At 52.5% G+C, this 26,162-nt stretch overlaps 1 protein-coding gene across 2 annotated transcripts in view; it reads left to right on the top strand.

The window, feature by feature from the left end:
- The window catches only part of EXOC6B (exocyst complex component 6B), a 290,272-nt gene that overhangs the window by 146,964 nt on the left and 117,146 nt on the right, over positions 1 to 26,162 (top strand). For both annotated transcript variants that reach the window (XM_054290746.1, XM_054290738.1), the window contains exon 9: positions 26,014 to 26,097. In XM_054290746.1, the coding sequence (XP_054146721.1) occupies positions 26,014 to 26,097 (84 nt within the window). The remainder of the gene's footprint in view (positions 1 to 26,013; positions 26,098 to 26,162) is intronic.

Raw genomic sequence — 26,162 nt, 5'->3', positions numbered from 1 at the left:
AGCCCGAAAAGCTGGAGCTGCTGAAGGATTTCTGGAGAATCCAGAGCTGGATAATTTAGATAAATGGGAGCTGACAGGGATTTACTATAAATTTGTCCTATCTCAGCTCTGACATTTTTATCTGTGCTGCCTCTCCCCCGACCCTCGAGCTGCTTTGATGCACAAAGTGCATTAAAAAGGTAAAAAAAAAAAAAAAAAAAGTACAGTTAATAATAACTCCTTTTTTTACTGCAAACAATCCATGGAGGAATATCTTGTCAGGGTGGATAGTCTGTATCCTTTTGGAACAGCTCTCCTTGGGAATTTTAGGGAAGGACAAGTTTTGTGTCTCTTAGTGCCCAGCCAGCACAGCCTTGGGAGGAGAAACAAGGTTTTCTTTTGGGGTTATCACTGGAATCACAAGGTTTTGCTGCAGGAGCTGCTCAGGGGTCTCTGGGCTCAAGGTGAGCCTGTGGAATTCCCACCTGGGCTGGCCACATGGAGCAGATTCCATTGGAAATGGGGGATCCTGTGGATCCTGCTTCTCCTGCCAGCCTTGCACTTAAATCACTGTAATTCCTCTCACAGGTGTGCTGCTGCTGGTGCTGCCTGCCCCAATCCTCCTTTTCCTGCTTTTTTGGGATGGGGTTGGGCAGGGGGGCTCCCACTCCCTCCCCACCCTCTCAGGGGCTCAGCATCCCCGCCAAAAATATTTGTGCTTTGCAGAGGGGGGCAGAACAATTGAAGTTCTCCTTTCAAGGCAGGAGGGAGGCTCTGTAGGAACCACAACTCCAACAACGAGAGCCACCCAGCCCTGCCTTTCAGATGAAACCAAACCTTTTTTCTCTTTGTAGCACCACTTGTTCCTTTTATTCCACCGTGCAACACAAACCCCACCATGGAAACTCTGTGGTTCTTCTGTTTCAGAGCTCGGGCTTGTCGAGTTTTCCTTGGGAACTCGAATACTTGATTTTATTTTTGTGGAAAGGAGCGGGGTGCGCAGTGGAAAAAAACCCCAAAAATTCCCTTTCTGGTGACTCCTTGTTCATCTCAGGCACTTTGCAGGCTGTCCCATGGCCGTGTCCTGGCATTTCTCAGCGTCTGCTGCCTGGGCTGGTGCCTGGTGCGGGGAGATAGCTGTAAACAGAGCTCTGAGATCATAGGGGAAGGCTGGGGGGAGCCACTTTGTGCACGGCATTGATAAGGCCACAGGAAAAGCCATTAGAGCGGGCCGGTGTCAGTGACCTGTGATAACCACCCTGTCCTACGTGCTAATGGAGCCTGGCCCGAGCCTGGCCCTGGTGGCAGCACAGTGAACTTTGGGAATTGTCACAGAGCTCCCTTAACCCCCTGACCTCCTTTTCTTCCCCGGGAGAAAAGCTCTTGGCTGCCATCAAAGCGGCGGCGGCGCAGAAATCACAGGGCTGGAAATATTCCCCTTGGAAAACAGGCCTGGAAAAGGGAGGGAAAAAATGAAAAAAAAACCACCCTGAGCAAGGGAGGTTTTTCTGCAATAGCCCCGATGCAGATTCCTCATCAGCTGAGGGGAGGGGGAGCAGCAGAGCTTTTCCAGGGCTGGGAATATCCCAGAGCTATCCCAGGGCTGGGAATATCCTGGGGGTCTGGATTGAGGGCTGGGAATATCCTGGAGATCTGAATTTAGGGCTGGGAATATCTTGGAGGTCTGGATTTAGGGCTGAGAATATCCTGGGGGTTTAGATTTAGGGATTGGGAATATCCTGGCGGTCTGGATTTAGGGCTGGGAATATCCTGGGGATCTGGACTTAGGGCTGGTTTCATCCCCTCAATCCCATCCCTCTCTCAGTGACCAGCTCTGATTGCCCCCACTGGGGGAAATTCATGGAATCTATTTGGTGGTTTGTGGGATCAAATCCCAGGGGAGCGATCTGGGGGGCTCTGGTCTGAGCTCCAGGAATGAGGGATAGGGGCGATTTTGGGAAGGATTCCTGGCTGGGAGGGTGGGCAGGGGCTGGGCTGGAATTCCCAGATTTGCTGTGGCTGCCCCTGGATCCCTGGCAGTGTCCAAGGCCAGGTTGGACATTGGGGCTTGGATCCACCTGGGACAGTGGGAGGTGTCCCTGCCATCGATGGGACTGAATGAACTCTAAGGTCCCTTCCCACCCAAACCATTTCATGATTCCATGGAAGCAGCCCTGAGATCAGCCCAGGCTGTTCAGGGCTTTATTCCAGCTTGTGTTGAAAAGTCCAGAACCTCTCTAAGAACTTGTCCTGCCCTGCCCTTGTCCCCTGTGCTGGCACTGCTGGGGCACCTCCAGTGCTGGGCCAGCTCTGGAGAGCCCTGGAGGGGCTGGAGCGTGGCCAGGGCAGGAACAGAGCTTTGAAGGAGCTGGAGTATCCCTGAGGGAGCTGGGCAGGGGCTGCACAATCCCTGAGGGAGCTGGGCAGGGGCTCAGCCTGGAGCAAAGGAGGCTCAGGGGGCCCTTGTGGCTCTGCACAGCTCCTGCCAGGCGGGCACAGCCGGGGGGGTTTGGGATGTTATCCCAGGGAACAGGGACAGGAGCAGAGGGAACGGCCTCAGGGGAGCCTCAGGGTGGGCACAGCAGGAATTGCCCCATGGAAACGGGGGTCAGGGATTGGGAATGCCCAGGGAGGTTTGGAATGCCCATCCCTGAGGGATTTCCAGCCCTGTGGATGTGGCACTTGGGGCTGTTGGGGATTATTCCCACCCAATGATCTTAGAGACCTTTTCCAGCCTTTCCCAATCATTCCATGGTCCTGTGCCTTTCCCCCTGGGCTGGGGTCACTGAGGAGCTCCTGGCAGTTGCTCTGTGGCTCCTCCAGGTCTCTGCCCCCAGAGTGGAGCTGGACGTGTCCCAGGACAGGCCCTGCTGTGTCCCCATTTGTCACCAGCTCCTTTGGGGTGACTCCCTGAGCTCCTTGATCCCAACCCTCTGGAACTGACCACCCCAATAATTATTTATTTTTCCAGCTGTGCCTCATCCATACAGGGACATCCAAGTTTAGGTTCAGGAATATTGTGGAAAAGCACATAAATCCTGGCTAAGGTCAGGGATTCTGCTTTCCCAGGATCCCCAAATCCAGCACATCATTGCTATAACTCCTGCTGAAATATGCCCTGGTTCTCCCCACTCCCCTTCTCCTCCATTCTCCTGGAATTCTGTCCCAGGAGGACACAACTCAGGGGCTGAAAATTCTGGAATTCCTCCCATCATTTTTCAGCCTTTACTGCAAATTCCCACTCATTTCCAAGATCTTTTTGAAGGAATTTCAGCCACTCTGGAGCTGCTGAATGCAGGGAGCTCCGAGGCCATGGGGATTTTGTTGGGAATGTTCACCTTGTTCAAGGTCCACCCTGAATTCCAGCCCCGCTCCTGCAGTGTGCAGGCGTGGGAAGGCTCTTCCCAAGATTTGCTGTTTCCGGGCTTTGGGGCTCAGGAGGGTCCCAGGAATGTTTGGAAAACGCCTCAGCTGCCCCAGAGGGCTCTGTGGTGGTGTCTAGAAGGGAGATATCTCAAAAATAACAAGTGATAGGGGCGGAAGTGAAGTGATCTGGAAGGAATTTCCCTGGAGAACTTTGGTGTTCTAAGGTAAAACTTGGTTTAGCTCAAAGGGAAATGGTGAATTCCCACTCTTTTCTCATCCTCTGGTTGTGGATTCAAACCATAATGGAATGGGACCTTAAATCCCATCTAATCCCAATAGCAGGGGCACCCAGTTCAGACTGGAACAGCTCGTGGAAAACTTGGTCCAAGTCTAAATTTGCTGAATTTGAAGTAAAATCAGGAATCTCTGAGCCTTTTCCATGTAAATTTTAGGATCTCCAAGGCTGGAGGCTGCCCAGCCTCTCTGCTCTAACATTTCACCACCCTCTGGGGAATTTTTCCCCTCATTTCATTAATTTTAATTCCTCCTTTTGTATTTTTGCCCCATGCCTCTGTTTTTCTGAGCGTTTCCAAGAGGATTCTGGATCCATCTATTCTGGAATCCAGGACTGGATGTGCTTCCTCAGCCTTCTCCCTCCTCTCCTTCCCCAGTTGTCCCAATCGTGCTGGACTGATGCTGCTATTCCACATTTAGGGCTCATTGTGGCTCCTAAAAATGCACCAAAGTCTCTCTCTGTGCCACTTCTTGGGGACATTTAAAGACCCAAATCCAGCCCTGGTGACTGGTGCCAGTTTTTCCTGATTATCCCTAAAATTTGAGGTCTGGTGTTGGCTCCAGCTGTGGGAATCATGGAAAAATGGAATGACAGGAATAGGAGATGGATGGAATGGCAGGAATAGGACATGGATGGAATGGCAGGAGTAGGACACGGACATGGATGGAAGGAAAGCTGGGAGGATTCTGTCCCTCTTGGTGCCAAATGAGGATGTGTCAGACAGGAACTCTGAGATGACAAGGAGAGGCTTTGGATCATAAAACCGTGGAATTGCTGAGGTTGGAAAAGCTCTCTGAGATCACCCAGTCCAGCCCTGTCCCTTGTCCCCAAGTGCCAAATCCACAGGGCTTGGAAATTCCCCCAGGGATGGGGGCCCCAGCCCTGCCAGGGCTGCACAATCCTTTCTTTCCATGAGGAATTTCCCCAAATTTCCAACCTAAACCTCCTCAGGCCCAGCTTGAGGCTGTTTCCATTCTGCTGTTCTTCCCTGGGGGCAGATCCTGACCCTCCCCAGCTGTCCCCTCCTGCCAGGGACTTGTGCAGAGCCATAAGATCTCTCCTGAACCTCTTTTCTCCAGGCTGAGCACTTCTGGAAGCTCCTTGGGCTCAGCTCAGCTGAGCTCAGCTTATCCCTGAACCTCCATCCATAAATAAACCCCAGGGAATTCTCCTGTGCAGCCCAGAGTTTATTTTATTTTTTGGGAAGGGGTTTTTGGGGACTCTGGAGCTGTAAATCCACACTGTCCCATGTCCCCAAGTGCCACATCCGCAGGGCTTGGAAATTCCGCCAGGGATGGGGACTCCAGCCCTGCCAGGGCTGCACAGCCCTTTGTTTCCATGAGGAATTTCCCCAAATTTCCAACCTAAACCTCCCCAGCCCTCCTGAAAGCTCTTTGGGCTCAGCTCAGCTGAGCTCAGCTTATCCCTGAAACTCCATCCATAAATAAACCCGGAGAATTTTCCTGTGCAGCCCAGAAATTCCAGACTTTATTTTATTTTTTTGGGAAGGGGGTTTTGGGGGACTCTGGAGCTGTAAATCCACACCAGCCCCATTCCACCCCTCTCCAGCAGGGCTCAGAGCCCAGCTGCAGCCGCTCTTTTCCTGCTCTTTATGTTTCTCATCCTAAAGCCCTATAAGCACCGGGAGCTGGGAAATGATTCCCATCCTGTTTGCAATAAATCCCTGGTTTTATGAAGGGTCCCCAAAGCCGGCTGGACACGAATTCTCCATGTGTTTACAAATATTTGTGCAGGAAAAAAAGGGTGAGCAACGTCCAGGACGGGCTTGTGACGCATATTCCCCCCTGTTTCAGTCCTTTGTTCAGGAAAACCTGGAAGCCAGGCTGGATGTGCACAATGAACAAATGCTGCCGTCGCATTCCGGGGGCGGCCGGAGCGCAGGGAATGGGAGAAACTCCCACAAAAAAAAGGGATTTCGGGGTCATGTTGTGGGTGGGAAAGCTCCAAAATCTCCGTGTTCGGGGTTGGGGTGGGAAAGCTCCAAAATCTCTGCACACAAAAGTTTGGGGGATGTTCCCAAGGGCGGTGTTGCCCTCGGAGAGGGTTTTCCATGGATCCTTTGGAATCCACGGGGTTTGGCTGTGGGGAAAAGCAGCTCTTTCATGGTTTGAAGGTGGGAGCTGGAGGTCTGGGGGACTTGTGATCTTTGGGTTTCACCCTTTTTGTGGGGGCTGAGTCATCTCCTCGCAGCCCACGGGGGCTGTGTGGGGAGCAGGGCTTTGGCTCTTCCCTTCAATCCTCTCTCCTGACTCCGTCTTGCCCCGGCACCGTGGTTGTGGTGTGGGGTTGAAACCCCACGGAATCCTTCAGGATACGAACTTGTTGGGAAAACCAGAGGCTTGAAAAGCTTCTCCTGTTGCATCTTGTCATGGTTTCAGGTATTAACCGAAGGACAAGGGCGGATCTGTGTAAAAACTCTTTATTGGGATGCTCCAGGACGTGTTTTCCACAGGTGTTGGGTGGGAAGGTTCATCCTGCTTTTGTTTCTAGGCCCTGGAAGCGCTCACAGCCAGGTTAGATAGGGCTTGGAGAAACTTTGGGGAATGGCAGGTGTCCCTGCCTGTGGCAGGGGGTGGAACTGGGTGGTCTTCAAGGTTCCTTCCAGCCCATGCCATTCTGTAGTTCCTGGAGCACATCCAGAAGCTCCGTAGGGAAGGTGTTCCCATCCTCACAGCATCATGGAAGAAGGTCAGAGGGGAGCTCTGGAGATCATTCTTCAGCTCTGGAGATCACTGTCCAGCTCTGGAGATCACTGTCCAGCTCTGAGATCACTGTCCAGCTCTGGAGATCACTGTCCAGCTCTGCAAGATCACTGTCCAGCTCTGCAAGATCACTGTTCAGCTCTGAGATTACTGTTCAGCTCTGAGATCACTGTCCAGCTCTGGAGATCACTGTCCATCTCCCCACGGAGCCACAGGGGGTTCTCAGGTTCCATGTCCCGTTGGGATGGAGCTCCACAGCTTTTTTGGGCAGCCGGTCCCCATGGTAGATCATCCTCCAGGGAAAAGGGCTTTTCCTGGGAATTCCTGTGGGAATTCCTGTATTTCAGCTTGTCCTGAGCAGGGTCTGGCTCTGCCTTCTCAGCTTCCCCCTTTTGGTGCCTGTCCATTGCGAGGAGGTCCCTCAGAGTGGTGGAGGTGTCCAAGGCGGGGCTGGAGGTGGCCCTGGGGGCCATGCTGGAGTTCAGACCCGTCGGACTCGATGACCTCAGGGCCCTTTTCCACCCAAGCTGCTCCCGTGCTCCTGGAACTCCCAGAACCCATCCAGCTCCTGCTGCAGCTCAGCCACCACCTCGCCCCTGCTGGTGAAGATGCTCTCCAGCCAGTCCAGGATGCGCTGGTAGCGGGAGATGCCCCCGAGCTGCCTGAGCCCGGCCTCGGTGAGCCGGGCCACCCTGACCCTGTGCTGGGCGGGCTCCGCGCCGTCCCCAGGCTGGCCCTGCATGCCCGTGGTGGCCGTGGCGAGGCTGTCCTGCCCGCTGGGGACGCGCGGGCGCTCCCCGGGGCCCGGTGCCCTGCTCCTCCGGCCCGGGACAGCCAGGGGCGGTGCCAGTGCTGGGGGCAGCGGCCGGCGGCTGGGGTCACGCGCGGGATGGGCTGGAGCTGTCACCTCCTGGGCCACGGGCACCTGCAGGGGACACGGGGACAGTGAGGGTGGCCCTGGCTGCTGTCGCGGCTCCTGGCTGCTGGGGAAGGTGTTGGGTGCCATCTCCAGGGGTGTCCCAAGGCCTCTGTGGTGGCTCCCGGTGTGCCATGGGATCTCTGGGGTGGGTGGCCCTGGCAGCCTTATCCCATGGGGGACTGGCCCTGTCTGCCCTGTGTCCCAGTGTCCCTGGGCGTCACCTTCAGCTGCCAGCACAGCTGTCCCACCTGTGCTTTGTCTCCTGTGTCACACCTCTGCCTGTCTCTGTCCCGCCTGTGGTTGTTTCCCTGTGTCCCACATGTACCTGTGTCTCACCTTTACCTGCCAGTGTCCCACCTGCCATTCCTTGTGTCCCATCTCTGGTTGTTCCCTGTGTCCCACTTATGTTTTGTTTCCTGTATTCCACCTGCCATGCCCTGTATCCCACCTGCCATTCCCTGTGTCCTATCTCTGGTTGTTCCCTGTGTCCCACCTGTGGTTGTTTCCCTGTGTCCCATCTCTGGCTGCCCATATCTCACTCATCATTCCACATATCCCACCTGCAGTTCCCTGTATCCCACCTTTGTTCTTTGTGTCCCACCTGAAATCTCTATATCCCACCTGTGGCTCTCTATGTCCCACCTGAAATCTCTATATCCCCACCTGATATTCCCTGTGTCCCATCTCTGATTTTTCTTTCCCTGTGTCTCACCTGTGGTTTGTTCCCTGTGTCCCATCTGTGGCTGTATTCCCGTGTGTCACCCTATTATTCTCCATGTCCCACCCTGTTATTCCCTGTGTCCCAACCATGATTCTCCCATGTCCCGCCTGTTATTCCCTGTGTCCCATCTGTGGTTTCATCCCCATGTCCCACCCATGAGTCCCTGTGTCTCATCTACAGGCAGGAGAAGCCATGGGAAGCAATTCTTGGCCCATCTCATCCCATCCCATCCCATCCCATCCCATCCCATCCCATCCCGTCCCATCCCGTCCCGTCCCGTCCCGTCCTGTCCCGTCCCATCCCATCCCATCCCATCCCCATCCCATCCCATCCCATCCCATTATCCCATCCCATCCCATCCCATCCCATTATCCCATCCCATCCCATCCCAATTATCCCATCCCATCCCATCCCATTATCCCATCCCATCCCATTCCATCCCTCCCTGTGTCCCCTCCTGTCCCCTCCCTCACCTGGCCCCTTCTCTGGGGGCTCGCCTGCCCCTTCCTGGGCTGGGATTTGGGACGTCCCCTCTCTGCCATCTCCGTGATCCTGAGCCTCAGAGGGGTTGGGGGATCCTCTGGGGGGTCCTGGGACGTGCAGCCTCCCGAGGGAGGGGTGTTCCTGGTGGTGTCCCCAGGTCACAAAGGGCTCTGGGGATGGCACAGCCCCGTGTCACAAAGGGGCCTGGGACACCCTGACAACCAGGGGATTGACTGGGTCCAGCTGGAACTGGTTGGAATTGGATGGAAATGGTTGGAGCTCATTGGAATTTATTTGATCTGGTTAGAATTGGTTGGAATTTGTTGGAAATGGTTGGAACTCACTCAGGGGCAGCCACAGCAAATCTGGGCACCCTGTGCCAGGGCCTACCCCTGCTCTGAACCAGGAATTCCTTGCCAAGATCCCAGCCCAATCTCCCCTTTCCCAGTGGGAGCCATTCCCTGTGTCCTGTCCCTGCAGGCCTTGTCCCCAGTCCCTCTGCAGCTCTCCTGGAGCCCCTGCAGGCCCTGCCAGGGGCTCTGAGCTCTGCCTGGAGCCTTCCCTTCTCCAGGGGAACATTCCCAGCTCTGCCAGCCTGGCTCCAGAGCAGAGGGGCTCCAGCCCTGCAGCAGCTCCGGGGCCTCCTCTGGGCTCTCTGCAGCAGCTCCACGTCCTCCTGCTGCTGGCCCCAGGGCTGGGGCAGCTCTGCAGGTGGGCTCTCACCTGAGGGAGGGGCACAGGGACACAATTCCCACCTTGCCTTTGCCATCAGCCAGGGCTGAGCAGGGGGGTCTGGGCTGGGCCATTCCAGCCTCATCCACAACATCCCAAACCCCTCTCCCAGCGCTGCTCTCCGTCCCTTCTTTCTCCTCCCAGCCTGGATTTGTGCTGGGATTTCCCTGACCCTGGTGCCAGTGGTTTTTTTGACCTTCCTGAGGTTCCCACTGTCCCACCTCTCTGTGTCTGTCTGGATGTCCTGTCCCTTCCAGACTCTTCTCATTCCATGGCCATTCCCCTCCCAACATCCAGGATTCCAGGAAGTGCTTTCTACTGCTCAGAGTGTGACAGCATCCTTTTAGTTGGAATTTTCTGTTTGGATGAGTTTTTAGGGATTTTTGCCTCAAAAAGGGGCAAAACCTAAGCTGGAGGAGGGCTGCTGGGACATGACTTCTGTCCCAGTACAGAGGGTGCAGCTCAAGCTGGGTGTGCTCAGAACAGGAGGTTTATTTACGAGTTTGTCCTGTTTTTGTTTCTCCGTGCTCCCCGAGCATTCCCCCCTGTTCTGCCAGGGGAGAACACAATAATAAAGATGCAAATGTAATTTTTCCAACCCAAACATTTCACGGTGGAGCTGTGGGAGTGAGCTGAGGCTCCTGGATGGGACAGGGATCCAGGGAGAGGAGAAAACAAAAAAGGGCTTTGACCTCACATCGTCCCATGGAAACTTCCCCATTTGGGGATCTTTTCAGTTCTCAGGGAGCCTAAACCCCACAGCACTGTGGAAAAAGGGAGGGATTTGCTGCAGGTTGTGTTCTCTCTCCTACATTTTCCTTCCTCCTCCCTCTGGGACCTGCCCTTCATCCTCTTCAGGGACTCATCCTGCTTTTCTCCTAATTGGAAAGGGTGAAATTTTTGAGGGGCAATTTTTTTTGCCCCTCATGGATGGGAGCCCTGACCAGAGCTGATAACTCTGGGGGTTGGATCCTCCCTTCCCAGAGCCCTCACACGGAGCTTTCCCCACCAGCAGGGTTCTCCAGAGCTTTTCCTCAGGGTGGCCTCACGTGGAAGACCCTGTGGGGCTTGTCCTGAATCTGTTTGTGTCCCTGGCAGCTCGTTCCTGATAAAGTTTTAATGGATTTTTAAATTTATCATGAAACAGGCACGGGGCTGGCATCCGGCTCCGCTCGTTTTTACACCGGGAAGTGTCGGGGTGGGATTTTCCTTGGGGAGGGAGGGAGGGATGGAGGAGAAAGGCACATCCAGGTGTATTAAGCCTTGCAGGGCACCTGGGATGGCAGGGGACCCAAAATCCAGCCTGAAAACGTTGGATAATGAGAAAATCTCTGTGGGCATCATCACTTTGTGACTTCTCCAAAGCCTGGCTCGGGCAGGGGAGGGAGAGGCCGGAGTGGGAACAGCTCCACGGAGTTTTCCAGATGAAAAACACAGGCTACTTGTTCAGCCCTGGAGTTTAGGTCAGCTGGAGTTATGGGAAACAGATGATGGCCGGTGCGGGGCCGGGCTCTGACAGATCCCCCATTGTTGAGTGCTGGGATCCTCCGGAGCGGTGCCGGGAGCGGGGCCCGGCCAGGCCCGGCCTCCCCCCGGGCTTCAGGAGGGGCTGGAGCTCCACATCCAAGGGTTTGGGTCCCCGGGAGGGATTGCACTGAGGGAAAGGCTGGGTGGGGAGGTTTCTGCTCTAGGGATTCAATCTCAGCTCCTGGGAATGCCGGGGGGGAAGTTCCCTGGGAACAATTTGGATCTTGTGTGGTGAAGGTGTTTCTGAGGGGTGCTGGAGTCGTGGAATGGGTTGGGTGGCATTAAATCTCATCCCCATCCCCATTCATGGGCAGGGACACCTCCCACTGTCCCAGGTGCATCTGACCTGGCCTTGGCCACTGCCAGAGGTCCAGGGGCAGCCACAGCAAATCTGGGAATTCCAGCCCAGACAGCAATTCCTTGCCAAGATCCCAGCCCAATCTCCCCTTTCCCAGTGGGAGCCATTCCCTGGCTCCTGTCCCTGCAGGCCTTGTCCCCAGTCCCGCTCCAGCTCTCCTGGAGCCCCTTTAGGTACAGGAGGCTGCTATCAGCCTTTTCAGCATCTTTCTTCTAAAATCAGTGCCCCTTTTCTTGGGAATTTCTTGCCTCTGGAATGCAGAGGCCTAATCCTGCATAATAATCCTGGATAATCCCAAGCAGGACAAGCCAGAGGCTAAGTTTTTCTGTCATTGCAGCATGTGAGAGATTCAGCCTTCTCTGGGCAGCCAAGGAGCTCCTTTCCCTTTCCTCAAGAGGATTTTAAATCCAGCTCATTCCCATGGGGAAATCTGGGAGCAGGGAGGGCTTCTCAGTGTGGGACACGTGGGTCTGAGGATGCTCAGGTTGCTGGGAAGCTTTCAGCAGGAATGAAGGGGATGTGGAAAAGCCTCTTTTTGACAGGAGAAGGGATCTGGAACATTTCTTGGATCAGTGGCAGGAGAAGGCTCTGGAACATTCCTTGGAGCAGTGGCAGGAGAACGGCTCTGGAACATTCCTTGGAGCAGTGGCAGGAGAAGGCTCTGGAACATTCCTTGGAGCAGTGGCAGGAGAAGGCTCTGGGTCTGTCCTTGGATCAGTGGCAGGAGAAGGGATCTGGAACATTTCTTGGATCAGTGGCAGGAGAAGGGCTCTGGAACATTCCTTGGAGCAGTGGCAGGAGAAAGCTCTGGAACATTCCTTGGAGCAGTGGCAGGAGAAGGCTCTGGAACATTCCTTGGAGCAGTGGCAGGAGAACGGCTCTGGAACATTCCTTGGATCAGTGGCAGGAGAAGGCTCTGGAACATTCCTTGGAGCAGTGGCAGGAGAACGGCTCTGGAACATTCCTTGGAGCAGTGGCAGGAGAATGCTCTGGAACATTCCTTGGAGCAGTGGCAGGAGCAGTTCCATTCGGGAAGGGCCGGATCCATGCCTGGTCCTGCTCACCTCCATAAACCCTGAACACATCCACTGTTGCTTGATGGATTTGGTCAGCTGAAAACAAAATCCATACCATGGAAAATCAGGAAAAGGAGCAAATATTTGGCTGGTCCCCAGTGTCCTGCCCTGCCAGGGGCCCTCCGCTGGCTGCTGCCCCTCACAGATAACCTGAGGGCTCTGGATCTTGGGAGAAGCTTTGTTCCTGTGCTTTTTCTGCCCTCTGGAGCAGCAGTGGCTGGGAAAGCTGGAGCTGTCACCCTGGAGAGGTTTAATGTCCCTCTGGCCTGGCCCAGCTCTTCCCAAGCCCTTCCTCCCTCCAGCTGTTCAAAAGTGAAAGTTAGAACATCCCAAAAGGCCCCCAAGGGAAATCCTGGGGAGGATTGGAGCTGTTCTGTTCCTGCTGGATGAACAAACCTCTTGGGATTCTGGAGAATTGGGGTGATAGATCCAAACTCGATGTTTTAAAGGCTGGCCACGTGTTTGGTGTTGATCCAAGCAAAGCTGTCTTTACCTGGGGTGAAGGGATGGGAAATCCATCTTGGATTGGGGCAGCACTCCTGGCTTGGGGTGTTCACAGGGGTTCTTGGGTGAGGGAAGAGACGAGGATCTGACTCCATGTTTCAGAAGGCTTGATTTATTATTTTATTATATATATTACATTAAAACTATACTAAAAGAATAGAAGAAAGGATTTCATCAGAAAGCTAGCTAAGCTAAGAATAGAATAACAAAGAATGATAACAAAGGTTTGTGTCTCAGACTCTCTATCTGAGCCAGCTGACTGTGATTGGCCATTAATTGCAAACATCCAACATAGGCCAATCACAGATGCACCTGTTGCATTCCACAGCAGCAGATAATCAATGTTTGCATTTTATTCCTGAGGCCTCGCAGCTTCTCAGGAGGAAAAATCCTAAGGAAAGGATTTTCCATAAAAAGATGTCTGCAATAGGGTAATTTGAGGAAAAGCTCTTCTGGCTGAACGGCAGAACAAAAGAACCGATCCAGACTGGACCCCTGCCCTCGTTAAATGTACTAAGCAGCAGCACAGCAGGGACATGGAATTTCCCTCCTGATATTCCAGGGAAAAGATGTCCCTATTCACACTGGAACCTCTGAGATGGCATTGAAGTGGAATTCGCATCTTGGATTACTCGGATGATTTGCTGTGGCCACTTGTGTGTCATGTTAGAACTACCCTCAGCCTGAAGATCCCTAAAATTCCCTGGGTTTGGAGGTTTGTGCTTCCACACACACACTTCCCTTGCAGCTGGGATGCTGGAGCTTGGCCTGGATTGGGACAGATCAGATCAGAAAATAGGGAATGGTGTCAGTCTGTGTTCCCAGGGAGCAGGGACAGCATGGGGGGAAGAGCCTCACGCTGGAATATTGGGAAGGATTTCCTCATGGAAAGGGTGTTCAGGCCTTGAAACTGCCCAGGGCAAGGGTGGAGTTCCCATTCCGGGAGGCATTTAAAATCCATGTGGATGTGGCACTTGGGACAGGGGTCAGTGGTGTCCTTGGCAGGGCTGGGGATGGTTGGACTCGATGATCACAGAAGGTTTTTCCAACCTTAGTGGTTCCATGATCCCAGAAGAGGCTGGAATTTGATGCTGGTGGGCTCTGGCCAGCAGAGTCTCCTGTTCCAGGGTGTTCCTTGTGCTCTAAGGATGAGGAGCATTCCCATCTGCTACACCAGCAGAGTTCTGCTGTCTCCAGGAGTTCTGCATTTCCTTGGAGAGTTCCTCTCCATGTTCCTTCCCAGAAAATGCTCTCCCTCAGGATCCTGGAGGTCCTGGATCTGCTGAGTCTCCTCCCAGTTCTGCTTCCAAAGGTGGAAAACTCCTTCTCCTGTAAACTCATCCTGCCCCTGCTGTTCCTGAGCCGTTGACAAAGTCCTTGTGGACACCAGAGGTTTACACAGCACAGGAACCTTTGGATAAACCCATGGAACAAAATCCATCCAAGGCTATTCCAACCTGTCCTGTGGCTCGGGGTGTCCTCGCTCCAGGACCTGCTGAGAACAATGCTGGAAAATCTGGAATTCCCTGTCCAGGCCATTGTTGTGTTATTTTTCAGCAGCACCTGGGCTGGTGTTCCTGGTGGGACAATTGGGAATTTATGGATTTGTGCGGTGGGCAGGGCAGGGGGTGGCTCCTGACGGCTCCTGGGCACCCTCTGCTCTGCCTCAGAGGCCTCCTGACTTTGTCTGGTAGAGAAATTCCATTTTGTGCTCCTGATTTTCAGTGAAATGAGGTTCAAACAGTTGTTTGCAGAGCAGAGGTTGCTGCTTGTTGCATCCTGGGAATGTCTGGGAATGTCTGGTTTTCCCTGTTTTATCCAAGTGGGTGAATGGGAATGAGCTGGAAGCACTGGTGGCATTTGGGAAAAGGTTTCTATCCCAAAGTGAGGAATTTAAAGGCACTTTATTCCCAGTTCCACGCCTTTTCACCTGCAGTACCAAGGAATAGAAATCCCTATTTATATATTTTTAGTATTTATTTTCAGGAGTGGAGCAACTCTTGGTTGCATCATTCGAGGTCAGTGGGAGGCATCAGAGCCCTGTTTGGACCCTGGGATCAGAACTGGCTCCAGGGATGTTGTCTGCTCTGGAATTTGGAGACAGGAGCTCCCTGGCCCTTCCACCAACCTCAACAGGCAGTTCTGGCAATTTTATTTCCTCCAGGCTTTCTTTTTTTCCACTCAAATCCTCAATTCCTTGGTTTTCCATCATGCTGCCTGTGGCAGTTTTCTGTCATGGGTGGCTTTGTCCTGCAAAAAGAGGAGAAACCCTGAGCACTTCCAAAATTTGGCTTTCAACTCCTGGTCCCCACATTTCAGCTGTTGCTTTCATGGTGGTTCCCTGGGAAGGAGGGAAAAATCCTGGTTTTGTCTCTCCCCTTCAGTAGCAGGTCAGAAGAAACATGGGATGGGGAGCTGGAGAAAACCAGGATCAGGATCTCTCTGAATTCCGTGGATTTCAGTGAGGAGAGTGGATTCCTCCCCTCCGCATCACACAGGCTGTAAAAATGTCCCATTTCTCAGCAAATTGGTGTTTTCTGCTTTTGGGAAAAGTGGAGCATCTGGAAAAGGGACTGAAATGGGAGGAATCTTGGGATGGTTTGGGTTGGAAGGGATCTCAACTCCAGCCTTCCCATCCCTGGGATCCATCTGAGCCCTTTGCATCCCTGGATGCTCTTTTGGAATGGAAATTCCTCCTTTGCTGTCCCGACCCTGGCTCAGATGTTGTGCTAATTAACACTTAATTAGGAGCTGGGAAGGCTCTGGCAGAACCTGGCTGCTCCAAAAGTCCTTTGGGAAGGCATTCCATGGATTAACGCTGGATTCCGAAGCTGGATTCCCAAAGCCACGCTCCTTCCTCGGGCTGTTTTCCCTCTTCCAACGCTGCTCCTTAATCAGATTTGTCAGGAGTTCTGGGGACAGGACAGAACAGGGACAGGACAGGGCAGGACAGGGACAGGACAGGATGGGACAGGACGGGACAGGGACACGACGGGAAGGACCTTCCCGGGTCACTGCAGGGCCACGCTCTGGAGCCACACCAACACAAACACAGGTGGCCCTGGCCGAGGAGCTGAGCCCTGGCACCCCATAATATGTGGGGAACCCATCCCAGGTGTGGGGATGATCCCAAAACTCCGGATACCCCAAACCCTCTGCATTTTGCCCCATCCCTGCCCCTCTCTCCCGATTCCCCCCACCCCGTTCCATGGCTGTGCTGCCGGGCTCGAACATTAGAGGGCATCTCCTCCTCACGCTTCCATTCGTTATTTATTTTTGGTGTGTTTTGTTTTACTGCAGTGGGGCCTGTCCTTAAAAAGCCAGGAGAGCCTTTTCCCTGCTGTGCAGGGCAGCCAGATGGGAAGTGCAATATCCCGCTGCTGCCCCTCATTACCGGGCCCTCGGAAAAGCTCCCCCCTTCCCACATGTGACCATATTAAAGTGGCCTTTGCAGCCTTTTCCCCCATATAAAACTGTCTTCACTCCTGCAGTCCGGGAGTTAAAAGGGAACTCCAGCTGCAGGCAGGAGGCTGAAATTAAAGGCTTTGCCCTGGTCTAAATGGAAAATGGATATTGCTTCCCATATCCAGGGCTGGGAACAATGGGGCTGCGGCTCCGGGCTGGGGTAATGGCCTGCTTTGCTGGGAGGAAGGAGCAGAGGGGAAGGGGGAAAAGGGGGAATCTCACCTTTTTCCCTCGTGGTTAACTCTTCCATGGCTGGTGGGGAGCAGGAGAAGCTGAGCAACGAGCCTGGGAGCAGTGATGGCTTTTGCAGCAGAGCTGAGGCAAAGCCTCCAGCATCTTTCCCTGGAGAGAACGGGGTTTGAAGAATTCCTCCTCAAAAGAATGGGGTATGAAGGAGAGAACAGGGTTTGAAACAGTTCCCCCTGGAGAAAATGGGATTTGAAACAGTTCCACCTGGGGTTTGAAACAATTCCCCCTGGAGAGAACGGGGTTTGGAACAATTTCCCCCAGAAAAAATGGAGTTTGAAACTGGTGAGAAGGGGGTTTCAAACAATTCCCTCCAGAGAAAATGGGGTTTGAAACCCTTCTCCCCACAGAGAACAGGGTTTGAAACAATTCCCCCCAGAGAAAATGGTATTTGGAACAATTCCCCCTGGAGTTTGAAGCCATTCTCCCTGGAGAGAATGGGGTTTGAAACAATTTCCCTGATACATTGATGTCCATGTGCTCCCTGTTATCCCGTGTTCCTTGTCCACGTGTTTCCTGTTGTCCCGAGTAGGCCTGGCCAGGAGCTCGGACTCAATGGGTCTGGAGAGGTCCTTGAGTCTGTTGGACCAAAGATTTCAAACTTATTTTTTCCCCCTCTTGCTTTCTCTTTGTAAATTTTTGTTGCTTTCCAAGTTGGCTTTAAATGAACTCAGCCAAACCAAGGATGGGAGAGAGGGAAAGGAGAGTTGGATCTTCCATGGACTCTTCCAAGTGAGATTTTTGAGGTCATGCCTGGTTCTTGGTCATTTCATGGAATCATGGAATTATTTGGCTTAAAAGTGACCTTAAATCCCACCCAGTGCCACTTCCACTGTCCCAGGCTGCTCCAAGCCCTGCCCAACCTTGCCTTGGACACTTCTGGGATGGGGAATCACAACCTCTCCTGACCTCCTTTCCTTTGGGATCACCTTTGCTTGTGCTTCTTGGCCTCCCTCCTCTTCACCAGGCCCTAAATAATTTATTTTTGAGCACATAACAGGAGAAACCAAGCCCTGAAGTACCCAAAATGCAAAATTGGGATTTACTTAAAAGGGACCTTAAATCCCACCCAGTGCCACTTCCACTGTCCCAGGCTGCTCCAAGTCCTGTCCAACCTGGCCTTGGACACTTGTGGCATGGCGAGCCACAACCTCTCCTGACCTCTGGAGCCTCTTTTCCTTTGGGATCATCTTTGCTTGCGTTTCTTGGCCTCCTTCCTCTTCACCAGGCCCCAAATAATTTAATTTTGAGCACATAGCAGAAGAAACCAAGCCCTGAAGTACCCAAAATGCAAAATTGGGATTTACTGCCTGAAGAAGGAGTGACTGCTGCTTTTTCCAGGACACAGGTCGAGGTCAGGGCTGGGTGGAGGAGACCAAATCCTGCCGGGCTGGCAGGAGAGGCCTCTCGCAGCCACTCTCTCTTCCCCCCACGCAATTCCTGCTCCACTTCATCTCCGTGTTTTCAGTATCGAGGGGGTGTTTACAGTCAACAAACAGGAGCCTCCTTTTTTGATCCCAGCTTTCCCTGCCGAGCACCTGCGAGCGCGTCCATGCGCTCCGTGAGATTTGTTGGGAATATTTACCAGTGTTTTCCAAGAGGAGCATCTGCTCGGGAGTCGGACTCCTTGTGCCTCATTAGTGGCTACCGGGCTTCTCTTATCTGCACACATCTCCGGGGCATGTCAGGATCATTTTCTGAGCTGCTTTTCTTGGCAGCTGCTTCCTCAATGGTGGGAAGCTCCTGGTGTTTGGTGAAGTGCTGGACCCTAAAAAAACCAAAACCTGCTTGTTTCAGCTGGTTTTGGGGTGAAAAAAGGGTGATTTGTAAGGTTTTAAAGGTTCTGTGCTGCTTTTGGTAAGATATATCCCATCCAAGCTGCTGGGCTGAGCTGTTGAGCAGTTGGGGTTGGTTTTGGGGTATTTCCATGGAATTCCAGGTTGTGAGGGGGGAGCAGGGATGGGATCCAGGTTGGACTGAGGGGGTTTTTAGCATGAATGTGTTGTTTGGCACTTGCAGGCAAATTAAAATGGAGCCCTGAGCTGGGGCTGTCTCTGGCAGGTGAGGGTGACACAGGCCAGGGCTCTGCTCATGGTGTGAGGGGAAGGAAGTCCTGGTTTTTGTTGGAATGAGACTGGAATTGCCTAAACTGTGACTAAACCCCTTCAGAAATGGGATTTTGGCCCCAGATCTGGCCTTTCCTCCTCACAGAACATGGGAGGGAGTTGGTGGTCAGGGTACTGACTGGGAGATGGGTGCTGTGCAGGATACTCAGGGGCTCCAGAGCTCTGAGCAGCCTGGTGAGAAGGGAGGGTGCCACCATCTCCCAGGATGGGGACACCTGGGTGGGAAGGGACCTCAGGAGGGCTCCAATCCACCCTCCTGCCTGGAGCTGGGAGATCTGACCTCAGGGATTTGTCCAGCCTGGCCTGGAAAGGTTCCAAGGATGGAGATTGGGATCCAGCTTTGGGGATTTCTTTCTGCTACTTCATGGAATTACGGGATATTCTGAGTTGGAAGGGACTCACAAGAATCCAGCTCTGGAGGGAATCATCCAGGGTTCAAAATCCACACCTTGGTGTTATCAGCACCCTGCTGTAACCAGTCTCAGGGATTTTTATTGTTCTCCTTGTGGAAAAGCTTCCTGTCTACCCAAAATTCCCATCTATCCACAGAGGAAGTCTCAAAACAGTGGTGCCCAGTTTGTGAGGGGTTCAGGGTTTCTCCCTTTCCATAAGGGATGTTTGGAATTTGTCCTTTTGGATGTCACCATGTTGGGCTGTTTCTCCAGCCTGCCCAGACCTCTCCAGGTGTTTGTCTCTGCCTTGAGTCTGTCAATTTTCACCAAATTTGGGGACGTCTGCAAAGTGGAGAGATCTTGTCCAGGGCTCCTGCAGGTCTTTGGTGAGGATGTGGAGGGAGCAGGTTCTAGAATTCCTCTAATTCCCATTCCCACTTGTTTTGGGCCCCATGGAAAGCTTTGCTGGTTGTCCCAGGCCAGGTTGGACATTGGGCTTGGAGCAGCCTGGGACAGTGGGAGGTGTCTCTGCCATGGCAGGGGTGGCACTGGGTGGGATTTAAGGTCTCTCCAATCCAAACCATTCCATGATTTTAGTGGTGTTACACTGATAAATCCAGGTGGGTGCTGGGTTTAGGGTTCTCCAAGCAGGGAATTAAACCTGGGTTCATTCCTGGTTATTTAAACCAGAGCTACAGGGATGGGACTGAGCTGCTCTGTTCGTGGGGGGTACAAAAACCTCCTCCAGTGGATGTAAGGTTGGGCTGTCCTGGTAAATTTGGGCTGTGTCCATGGATTGATTTCCCTGGCACAAACTGGCACAACCTGGGTTTTCCCAGGAGGAATCTTCTCAGCAGATCTTGCAGTACATCCCCTTCCTTGCTGTCGTTGTGATGGGATTTTAATGGAAGAGCCCAGAAGATTCACTGATTTTTAGGGAATGATTAATGATGTTCCAAATGGAAGGGTTTGAGGTGGCTCAGGCAGTGATATCCCACGGGAATGTTGGGTTATGGATTCCCTGTGTTATCCAGGTAAGAAATATGTGAAGTGCACAAGGTGTATTTCTGCTGCAGGCTGAGGAGAAACTGTGCTCCAAACCACTGTCATCCCAGTTCCCAAAGTCCCATTTCCCTGGGCATTTTGATTATTCCTGGAGAATAAAACCAGGAGCACATTTTTTCCCTGGTGTAATCCCAGCTCGCTTGGCTCTCAGCTCCGCACTGCTCCCGAATCCCGAAACATTTTTGGGTTTGTTCAGCTGCTGTTTTTGCTTTCTTGTGATTATCCTCTGTTTTCCCTTCTGTGGTGTTCATCCCCGCTGGTAATTATCCCCCTCTCCCTGCCAACTCTGTGAACTCCGGGGCTAATTTGAGCAGGAGAGTTCTGCCCGGTAATTTTACAAATATGAGGCGTTATTGAGGGTTTTTCCTGGACCGGTGATTACAAGGAATGGGTCCTTTGGGAGCCAGGAATCCTTTGGGTTCCTCTGCTCCCTCGGAGGGGTTGGGAGCTGGGTGAAGCTGGAATTAAAGCTGGATGGAAAACGAGCAGCTCCTGTGCCCAGCCCTGGCGCTGGGTTCCATGGAATCGCTGAGGTTGGAAAAGCCCTCCAGGATTGAATCCAGCTGTTCCAAGGCCACCACTGATCATGTCCCCAAGTGCCACATCCACAGGGATGGGGACTCCAGACCTCCCTGGGCACTTCCAGTGCTTGACCACCCTTTCCATGAAGGAATATTCCCTAATATCCAACCTAAACTTTCCCAACAGGCCCTTTCCTCTTGTTCTCTCCCTAAACTGTGAGAGAGGAGCAGCCCTAAAACACAAATCCCACCTGGAGTTTCAGCTGGGTAGCCCAGAAAACTCAGGATCTTGTGGTTGGTTCTGGAGAATTCTTGATCTGGTTGATGTGTTCATTTGGTTTTTTGCCTTTTTGGGTTTTTCTATCCAGAGGAAAACAGGATTCAGGCATGGAATTCAGAGGAGTAATGGATTATCTGGAGACCTGAGAAGATGAATAGTCCTAAACAGATCAAATGTGGGAAACTGGGTGGTCTGAGCTCAAACTGCCATGAAGAGGAAGAAATATTTTCCATTTTGAGGAGAATGTAATATGGCAGCAGTGGGAATATCTGGGGAGATGAGGGAGGAATGCACTTAGGAGAAAGGGATGGAACTGGGAGGATGAAAAATGGGAGTAGGGTCACGAAAGGGGCTGTGGGGAGGACAAGGTTTTTGTTGGAGGAACCTCTTGTGAGAGAGTCCCTGATTCCTGGGGCAGCCAGAAATGGCTCAGGAAAGAGAAGCCAGGGAACAGCGCCGTGAGGGGATGGGTTTGGTCATACTGGCAGGTCCCTGGGCCATAAATTTTGGGGAAACTATTAAAATGTGAATAGGATTCTCTGATTTTCTTTTTGGGAATGGTTTCAAAGGAGCAAATTTGCTGCTCCTTCCCTTCTGCTGCAGTTCCCTTTGTGGAGTTGGAACAAGGAGGAGGTGGCACCCAAAACCTTCCGAGGCTGAGGAGAATCCAGACAAGGATGGGAGTCGGGTTATTGTGGGGCCTTACTGTGCCATCTCCAGCCCAGCTCTGGTCACTTCTCCTTCTCCTGCCTGTGGAAAGCACGTTTTTCCTCAGGAAAAGATTCCAAAGTACTTTTAAATTTCAGAGGTTGTGGTGAAGCTGTTTCAGGTTCTTCACCCTCCTCAGAGCCATGAGTGAAATCGGGATGGAGACCCGGCCTGGGGTTTGTCCCTGTGGGGAAGGACCTGAGGAGAGGGGTTGGGAATTTTGGTTCCTGTGCTTCTGTGAGCCCCAGGACCTGAGGGGCTCCCCCATCCTGTGGTGCTCCTGAGGAGCTGGTGGGGAAAAATCCCCATGGGAATGGTGGGGAGCTGCTGGAGAGAGCCCAGAGGAGGCCCCGGAGCTGCTGCAGGGCTGGAGCCAGGCTGGGAGAGCTGGGAATGTTCCCTTGGAGAAGGGAGAACTCCAGGGAATTCTCAGAGTCCCTGAAGGGACTCCAGGAGAGCTGCAGAGGGACTGGGGACAAGGCCTGCAGGGACAGGAGCCAGGGAATGGCTCCCACTGGGAAAGGGGAGATTGGGCTGGGATCTTGGCAAGGAATTGCTGGCTGGGAGGGTGGGCAGGGGCTGGGCTGGAATTCCCAGATTTGCTGTGGCTGCCCCTGGATCCCTGGTAGTGCCCAAGGCCAGGTTGGATCCACCTGGGACAGTGGGAGGTGTCCCTGCCCATAGATGGGGTGGAATGAGGAGATCTTTCAGGTCCCTTCCCACCCAAACCAGTCTGGAATTCTGTGGAGCTGGGTTGGACACGGCCATGGCGGGACACTGGAAGTGCAGCCAGGTGTGGGGTGGCTCCTTGTCCTTTCTTTACTGAGGGAAAGTGTGGATGAGCAGGCAGGTCCTGGAGCTGGGGGATGAGGACTTGGTGCAGTCTCAGCAGAAACCTCCAAAATCTGCTCTTAAAACTGGTCTCAGGCCTCCTGCTCCTCTTGGAGAGTCCAATGAGTCCTTGAGGCCACCACAAAACACTGGGGAAACGGCAGCTTCTGTGAGTCCAGTGATTAATTAATTACTCATTAATTTCAGGGGATGGTGCACCATGAATGAGGGGTTTCGTGTGAGTGTCCAACCATGGTCCTGCTGCTGCTGGTGGTGGCTCCTGCCTTTTATGCTGCCACACATTCATTTATTAAAGAAATGATGTAAAAACACCTTCAGTTTTAAATTTGCCCCAAAATTCAATTATTTTTTAGTTTTTTTAAGTTTTAATTTTTTTTATTTTAAATTTTTTTTATTTAAATAATTTCCTCCAGCTTAATGAGTGGCTTCACTCCAAGGTATCAGTGATGGCACCAGGGCTGGGTTGATGAGGATAGAGATGATCATGGGTGGGTTTGTGCTGCTCGTGGAGATTTGGAGAGCCAAGGCCCAGCAGATTGTAATAAATTCCTTTGGTTTTGTCCCTCAGTGGTGGGGTGGGAGTGGGACAATCCCTTTTTCCTTGGTTTTCCCATGGTGGAGAGGACATGGACAACATCAGGATTGTGAGAATCACCAAACTTCAGGCCTTGGAGAGGGGCTTAAAGGGAGGTGGCTGCTCCCTGTATGGCATTTATCAATTTTTAACTTCAGGCACCACCTAATTGTATCTCTTGATTTGCTAAAATTGTAATAATCCTCCTCTTTCTGGACCTCACCTGTAGATCCCTGATTTCTGCCTTGGGATTTTTCCCTTTCCTGAGGGAAACAGCTTTTGGGAGTGTTGGGAACACCTGACAGGGAAATGTTGGTTCACAGTTCCGGGTTCTAAAATCTCTCTTAAAATATCAAATTTCTCATAGATTGAAGTTGGTCCTCAGCCTGATTACAGGGGAAAAGCTGGGATTTGTGATGCAGGTTTGCCAGGGTGGCTGGATGTGCCTGGGATGGACTGGGAGCTGCTCATCCTGAGCCCCCCTGAGACTCAGCCAGGACAAAAAGCAGAATTTGAGGACAAAATCCACATTTAGAATCTCCACATCCCTTTGCAATGCACCTGCACAGCGGCAAGGAGGTTTTGGGGTGGATTTGAGCACCTAAAAAGGTTTCGGGGGTAGATTTTAGCACCTTAGAAGGTTTTGGGGGATGAATTTTAAAACCTAAGAAGGTCTTGAAGATGGATTTAAATACCTAAAAAGATGTTTTTAAATGGATTTAGGACCTAAGAAGATTTTTTAAATGGATTTTTGCACTTAAGAAGGTTTTGGGGATGGATTTTAAGACCTGAGAAGGTGTTTTTGGATGGATTTTTTCACCTAAGAAGGTTTTGGGGATGGATTTTAGCACCTAAGAAGGTTTTGGGCATGGATTTTAGGATCTTAAAAGGTTTTGGGGATGGATTTGAGCATCTAAGAAGGTTTTGGGGATGAATTTGAGCACCTAAGAAGGTTTTTTGATGGATTTTAGTACCTAAAAAGGTTTTTGGGATGGATTTTGACCCCTTTGGGAAGGGTAGAATTAGGTGGGAGAGCTCTGGGCACATCCCTGGGCTGATTCCTGCCGGAGCCTGGAGCTGCACTTGGAGAAAAGAAGGAGCAAGTCAGGCTATGGCTCCTCACAAGCCCCTGGTAGCTGAGGGCATCCCGAGGCAGCCTGGTTGTATAATGCCACAACAGCTGGAGAATCATTAAATTACCATCAGGTTTTGCTTTTAATTAATTTATTTTCTGGAGAGGAGCAGGTTGACAGCTGGTGCCTCGCTCAGGTGATATTTGTTGTTGCATGTTGTTTGTTTTGTGAATTCTAAATGAGGCTGAGTTGGGTTTTTTGTTGGTTTTTTTTTTTTTTTCCCTCTCCCTTGGCTCCCAACAGTTCAAAGCAAGACGTTGTCCCTTCCCTGAGATGTTTGTGATCCAATTTCAGACAGAAAACAGGGCGGGTGTGGAGGAGGGAGGATGGGCAGGGATGAAACATCCAGGGCTGGATGGCCCGGGGGCTCATCCTTGAGTTCTGGGGAGCTCCAGGATGGGGGTGCTGAGGTGGAGCCTGGTTTGGAGCAAAGATCACCCCAGAGGGGCCATCCAGAGCCCAGCCCTGGGGTGATGGCCATGGAAAGGGGTCAGCTGTGGGCATGGAAACCCTCTGGACACTCAGAGCCACGGCAGGTTGGGAAAAATGAGCTGCAGAGTTTGTTTCTCCCAATGATACAGAGTGGTCTTGAGGTGTGCCCCAAACACATTCTGGAATTCTGTACCCCAAACCCATTCTGGAATTCTGTACACAAACCACATTCTGGAATTCTGCACCCCAAACACATTCTGGAATTCTGCACTCCAAACACATTCTGGAATGCTGCACCCCAAACACATTCTGGAATTCTCTACCCCAAACATATTCCGGAATTCTGCCCCTCAGACACATTCTGGAATGCTGCACTCCAAACCCATTCTGGAATTCTGCACCCCAAACCCATTCTGGAATTCTGCACCCCAAACACATTCTGGAATTCTGTACACAAAGCACATTCTGGAATTCTGCACCCCAAACCCATTCTGGAATTCTGTACTCCAAACACATTCTGGAATGCTGCACCCCAAACACATTCTGAATTCTGCACTCCTAACACATTCTGGAATTCTGTACACAAAACACGTTCTGGAATTCTGCACCTCAAACACATTCTGGAATTCACAGAATCCCGGTAGGGCTGGGTTGGAGGGACCTTTTGAGCCCATCCATGTGTAGGGAATCCTCACCTATCCCAGGGTGCTCCAGGCCCTGTCCAAACTGGCCTTTACCTCCCCCTGTTTCTGTCTTTGGTGTCTTTTGGCCCCTCGGTCTCTTTGCTGACACCAACACTGGTTGTGCTATGGAGCAATAATTCCAATATTTGGCCATATTGTGGTCCAGAAATCAGCTGGGCACATCCCTGTGGATCCCAGGAACTGGGCATGGAACGTTTCCTGTACCTGAGTACTCAGGGTTGGGCTTCGTGTGTTCAGATCAACTCTTTGTGCTCTGATACTTTAATGGAATTTTGGGGGAAAATTCTACATTTGTGCTGGGGGCACACAAGGTTGGGCATTGAATATGCCAGCTGGGGGTGGCAGCAGGGCCAGGGCAGGGACAGAGCTGGGAAGGGGCTGCACAATCCCTGAGGGAGCTGGGAAGGGGCTGCAGAATCCCTGAGGGAGCTGGGCAGGGGCTCAGCCTGGAGCAAAGGAGGCTCAGGGGGCCCTTGTGGCTCTGCACAGCTCCTGCCAGGAGGGCAGAGCCGGAGGGGTTTGGGATGTTATCCCAGGGAACAGGGACAGGAGCAGAGGGAACGGCCTCAGGGGAGCTCAGGGTGGGCACTGGGAGGAATTTCCCCATGGAAAGTGTTGTCCATCCTGCTGGAGTCGCCATCCCTGAGGGATTTCCAGCCCTGTGTCCGTGGCACTTGGGGACACGGTCAGTGGTGGCCCTCGTGCTGCTGGGCATGGTTGGACTCCCAGATCTCAAAGGGCTTTTCCAACCTCAGCGATTCCACGGTTTACATTCCAAGTGACCTCTTCCTGCACATCCTGAGGGCTGCAATGACCCTTTCCTGTTTTCCAGGGAGCCCGGGAGACCTTTGAGAGCTACTACAGGAAGCAGAGGAGAAAACAAGCGCGGCTGGTGCTGCAGCCTCCCTCCAACATGGTCAGTCTGTCCTGGAGCCTCATCCCGGGCTCCTGCTGCCCCTGGCTCATCCCCAAAATCCCCCC

Source organism: Melozone crissalis, unplaced genomic scaffold, assembly GCF_028551555.1.
Source record: "Melozone crissalis strain CALT ecotype California unplaced genomic scaffold, PUWL_Pcris_2 ptg000006l_1, whole genome shotgun sequence".
Classification (NCBI taxonomy): Eukaryota; Metazoa; Chordata; class Aves; order Passeriformes; family Passerellidae; genus Melozone; species Melozone crissalis.
The sequence above is the reverse complement of the archived record's forward strand: the minus strand, read 5'-3'. Positions and strand labels throughout refer to the sequence as shown.